Below are 5666 nucleotides of genomic sequence, written 5' to 3'. Positions count from 1 at the left end.
GAGAGAGAGAGAGAGAGAGAGAGAGATGGACTAAAATTACAAAAAAATCTAAAATTGGACTATTTATAACTAGACCAAAACGACATAACATTGATCGTTTTTGCATATATATATATATATATATATATATATATATATATATATATATATATATATATATATATATATATATATATATATATATATATATATATATATATATATATATATATATATATATATATATATATATATATATATATATATGAGAGAGAGACTTTTTAAACCAATGCACATGGGTCTAATTACAGTTGAAAATATATATAAAAAATGGTTGATAAAGTGAAATTATTCGATGGTCTCATATCAAGTTTTATCAGTATTACTTCAAAAATTATTAATATTACATACAATTGTCTTAATTTAATAATAATAATATAATATCTGTATAATATAAAAATAAAAAACTAATAGGTAAGGAAATTTTATGTCGGTAGAACGGTATATAAATAGATTCTGCCAAACTGCCTTTTGTTTTAGTAAAGTATGAGATATGTGGCAGAGAGCATAGAGCATAATATATAAAAGTTCACAAGAATAGATGGAACTTACAAGAAAAGATGTTAAACGTTTTAATCGCAAAGTTCATTTCCAACCCACCGTTGTTGGAAAGATGAATATTTATAAGAATTTCACATAATTTCCGGCTTTTCATCCTCGATCAGCGACAGAATAAGTTGTCTAAATACCATCAGCGCTTTCCCTGAATCTGTTCTCAAAGGTATGATTTTGCTCTGTTGTAGCCTGTGGCTATTAATTCCTTAATCACACTTCCTCACACACATACGAACCCTAGTTTACTAGCTATTTTTGTTTCAGCAACATGAATAAGGAAACATCCACAGCTAAAAAATGGTTATGTGAAACTCCAATCCATTCTGATGTAGAAGCCAAGCTGCGGGAGCTTTTGGTTGAATTAGGGAATGCTGATAAAATACTTGGAATCCAGGTGCATACCTCTTCTCCAATATAATTGGTTTAGTATATTGCTTTTAATTAGTGTTTGTTTTACCTGATTCATTGTAGCACAAACGCATTTGGATTATATGTTTTGTGATTGTATTTTACAAAAACTTTGATTATAATGTTTGTTAGGTTTGTGCCTACAAAGATGGGAAAGTGATCATTGATACTGCAGCTGGAGTCATGGGAACAGATGACCCTCGTCCAGTTCAGCTCGATAGCTTATTTCCTGTTTTCTCTGCAACTAAGGGCGTCACCGCAGGAATGATACATTGGCTGGCTGATAAGGGGTATTTTCATCAATTCGATATTTAATTTTAACACTCATAAGGGGAATTCTATATGGTATGTATCGTATTGTGGAATATTGGAATGGAAGGAAATAAACATAATATGCATTTTCATTGTAGGATACTGAAACTCGATGATAATGTCGCAAACTTTTGGCCTGAGTTTGCTGTAAATGGAAAAGACCAGATAAAGGTGGGAAATTGGTTTATGCAGCCACTCAGAGAGTGTTTATCCCAACCCTAATTATCAAACATATACCATAAATCTTAGTTTGAGAGCACTGTCCTCTAGGACAGTTAGTTTATTTGGTTACATTCCATTCTAGATTTCGTCTATAACTTTGTAATTACACATCCGAATAGAAACGCAACATCGATCACCTTTCCTTTCTCATGTAGGTTCATCATATACTTAATCATACATCTGGCCTACACAATGCTCTTTCTGACATTATTGGGGATCACGTGTCATTGTGCAATTGGGAAGAGTGTATAAAACGCATTGCAACGGCCTCACCTGAGACAGAACCTGGTTGTGAACAGATATATCATTATATGTCGTATGGCTGGTTATGTGGTGGTATCATTGAGGTACCATTACATGCATCTTCTATTAAGAAATTTTCATATACTTCTCTATTTTCATTGATGTATACGTTTTTGAAAACGCGCAGCTTGCATCTGGGAAGAAGTTCAAGGATGTTCTTGAAGAAGCTTTTGTACGCCCACTTAATCTGGAAGGCGAGCTTTATATAGGGATTCCTCATGGTGAGATTGACAAAAATGTTCACAACTTAATAAATCTACATTCTACCATTTTCTACTCTAGCCACATAGCTAGTTTCTATAAAGTTTAAACAAATGGTTTTATGTATTATGTATTATGTATTATGACCTTGAATTTGTTTGATAGTTGATAAGAAATTTTCGTTGTTATGCACAATCCAGGCGTGGAATCTCGTCTGGTAACTTCCGCATTTGATACAAGTGAATTTCGTAGGCCTCCTCCTCCTCCTCCTACCGCTGCACCACCTGTTGATAAGCAACCTTATGGCGCCATGCCTGCCTCCCTGGGGCCATCGGTGCTTCCCTCTCTGGTTAATTTAACCAATATGGTTGATTACCGCCGTGCAATACAACCTGCTGGCAATGGAAACTTCTCGGCTCGTGCTTTGGCCCGCTACTATGCCGCCCTTGTGGACGGCGGCACCATCCCTTCACCCCATTCCTCAACCACCGACAGCCATACAACCGCCGTGACTAAAATCTTTAAAAACCCTAAATCGAAAATTCATGACGCGTTCCTGGCAACTGGAGATTTTAAGGATTTTGCCTTACCGGATGGGGCATTTGGGCTCGGGTTTAAGAGGATTAAATCAGCCGAGGGTTTGGTGATCGGGTTTGGTCATGCGGGTTTAGGTGGTTCGACGGGATATGGTGACATAAACAATCGGTTTTCTATTTCTGTGATGATAAACAAGATGTCTTTCAAGGCTTTAGCCACCGCGGAGGTAATACGGTTTGTTTGCTCGGAACTTGATCTTCCCGTACCAGAAGATTATACGAGATCTAGGGAGTTTGTTAAGAAACCGTTGATCAATTAAAGAGGGTTTGATCGAGACATGCTCATATGTATACTCGAACAATATTATATGGGAGATCTCATGTAAGGAAGTATACATTTGTCGTGTAAAGGGGTCATCTCTTCACGCATGTGTGTATTAACGTTTTGTCTAGCTTTGTTACAGAGGATAAGCATTGTACTAAATAAGAGAATTGTTGCTTTATGTTTATGTGTTCTTTAATAGGTAAATGGTTGGAAAAGCGTTCCTTCGTTGGGATTAGAAGGCAAAGCATTTAGATAAACTAGAAAAGGAAACCAAAATGATTGTGGAAGGTAGTTAACTTTTGCATTTGTTTTCATTTTGTCTATTTTTTTTTTTTTATTTTTTTTTTATTTTTATTTTTTTTTATTCAATATATCATTGAACTTGTTGTTTGTTCACCATAACTCTTTTGACCGGCTTTTGACATGTGATAGCCGGTCAAAGGGTTATGGTGAACACAAACAAAAAGTTCGATGGTATATTGAATACAAAAAAATGAAAGGGACCAAATGAGAACAAATGCAACAGTTGGTTACCCTCCTGATTCATTTTCTTTTTACTCATTTACAGCAAATCCTACGGCATCTCCTACTGATATTAATGAATTTATGAGATTTATTCTTGCTTCTCTTCAAAACATAACCCACGAAAGAACATTACTCATACATGTATAACTTTGTAATGCAATTGAATATTTATTAGGGGAATCTTAACTAAGCAGACGCATTTCATGACTATATTTACATTTCCAATCAAATGATTTATCGTATCATTGATTCTAGACAAGTCTACAAACGAGTAGAAGCACAAGTGTTGTGATTTTTTTAGTTTACTTAGCTTTAAGATCGAATTCATGGGAGAAGATACAACATCAATATGTACAATATCATATTGCTTTTGTAGATACATCACTATAATATACCTTGAGGTAAACATTTATGCTGATAAATATACCTCTCATACATAGTCATATCTTTTTGCAGAGAAGCGTTGACAGCTAACCATAGTAAGCATAGCATAAACCACGTTTTAACGAAGTCACCCCTCTGAAACGCTCTTTATATGTGTTATAGCCAAAGAATGTTGCAGTCTTTGATAATTTTGCAACTTTAATTTCATTTAAATTTTCGGTGAAAATGACTTAGAAGGGTAACCAACTGTTGAGTTTGTTCTCATTTGGTCTCTTTTCCTTTTTTTATACACAATGCACCATCGAACTTGTTATTTATGTTCACCATAACCCTTTGATCGACTATTACAGATCAAAAGTCGGTCAAAAAGGTTATGGTGAACACAAACAACAAATTCGATGGTATATTGAATTAAAAAAAAAAAAAGGACCAAATAAATACAAACGCAAAAGTTAATTATCTTCAAAAGTCATTTTTCTCTAGAAAAGAAACCCTTGCTATGGCCTGGGTTTTTTTTTTTTTTTTTTTTGGGGGGGGGGGGGGGGGAAGGGGGGGTTTATTGTAGAGTTACAATAAAAGCAAATAAGAATAATTTCATTGTAATATAATATATAGTTAAAAGCACCTCTTTGTAGCACCTAAAGAATCTCAAAACAATCAAATAATAAAATAATCAAAATTTGAAACCTAATAATACAAAACAATTTACTATCTCCCTTCACAAAAAATCATCAACAGAAAACAGTAATTATTCTTATTTCAACAAAATATAAGAAACAAAATTTTTCATTAATAAAAAAAATAAACAAACATACACACACTTAAACAGTTCCGTTCTTATCAGATACCCCAAATACCTACGAAAACAATAAACAGTTCCATACCTACCTTTGGAAGCTTCTCTCTTGAATATAACATTTTACGAACTTGAATTGCTGAAGTACCAATGAAAGCCACATAAGATATTGTGAAAAAGACGGGGAAGCAAGTCGGCAACTCAGGTAACCCATAAAACCAAGAATCATTTCTGTGGAGCATTTAAATAAACACTTTATATGCATTCCTACGAAAAAAACAATGCAAAATCTTAGATATAAAGCTTTAATATCCACAAACCAATATACAAATTCAAACATTTCAAGTACTTCACCTATTTGCATAGTCATGGTTGAGCATAACCGGAAGAAAAACAGAAACTACATCTGAAAACTAATTAATAAAAAGTCACAGAACAAAAAAGAAGGTGAAAAGAGGTTATAAGTAACTTACATGAATTCGATATTCACACATGGGAAATTCATGTCATTCAAATAAAAATTCAAAATAACAAAATTTCAAACATGAATTTAATAAAAAAAAAAAATCTTGTCTTGATGCTAAAAGCATCAGTAATGGCTTTACTATCATCTTTCTGCCAAAAGACATTCAAGGGAAGGCTAAAATGAAATTAAAAGATCGCTTGAGGTTGGTGGTTGCCTTTTGCCAAAACCATATCTAAGATAATGTTCAAGGGTATGTAAGGAATTTGCATAATAATGAAGTTTTATGAATCAACAAAACTATATTTGCAGTTTTGAAGGGACAAAAGAGTCTTTTTCGTTGTCGATATCCCCATAGAAACACCATACGAAGGCTTTAAACACGATTATTATCAAGTGTGTGAAGAAAATAATGTATATATCAAGCAGAATCATACGTCATATGAAGTCAATATAATGAAGATAAGTATTTGAGTAAATTACTGAAATCATCCTATGGTTTGGTTAAAATTATATATTTGGTCCTTAATTTTTATTTTGCACTCGGATCGTCCCTGTGGTTTGATTTTGTTGCATTTTTCGTCCCTGTGGTTTGGT

General features: G+C 33.6%; 1 protein-coding gene across 1 annotated transcript; it reads left to right on the top strand.

The window, feature by feature from the left end:
• Window positions 1-533: 533 nt before the first annotated feature.
• LOC145048193 (uncharacterized) lies at window positions 534-3079 on the top strand. The gene is made up of 7 exons (XM_078996626.1): window positions 534-760; window positions 859-988; window positions 1135-1292; window positions 1413-1485; window positions 1692-1883; window positions 1967-2060; window positions 2241-3079. The coding sequence occupies exons 2-7, from the start codon at window positions 863-865 to the stop codon at window positions 2894-2896; spliced, it is 1299 nt and encodes a 432-aa protein (XP_078852752.1). The 5' UTR covers window positions 534-760; window positions 859-862; the 3' UTR covers window positions 2897-3079.
• Window positions 3080-5666: the final 2587 nt, after the last annotated feature.

Source organism: Lactuca saligna, chromosome 5 (assembly GCF_052625555.1).
Source record: "Lactuca saligna cultivar CGN05327 chromosome 5, ASM5262555v1, whole genome shotgun sequence".
Classification (NCBI taxonomy): Eukaryota; Viridiplantae; Streptophyta; class Magnoliopsida; order Asterales; family Asteraceae; genus Lactuca; species Lactuca saligna.
The sequence above is the reverse complement of the archived record's forward strand: the minus strand, read 5'-3'. Positions and strand labels throughout refer to the sequence as shown.

Coding starts and splice junctions, on each gene's coding strand:
- LOC145048193 (XM_078996626.1), top strand. CDS start 863: ATGAATAAGGAAACATCCACAGCTAAAAAATGGTTATGTGAAACTCCA. Junction 1,884..1,966: donor TATGTGGTGGTATCATTGAG/GTACCATTACAT, acceptor GAAAACGCGCAG/CTTGCATCTGGGAAGAAGTT. Junction 2,061..2,240: donor TTATATAGGGATTCCTCATG/GTGAGATTGACA, acceptor TGCACAATCCAG/GCGTGGAATCTCGTCTGGTA.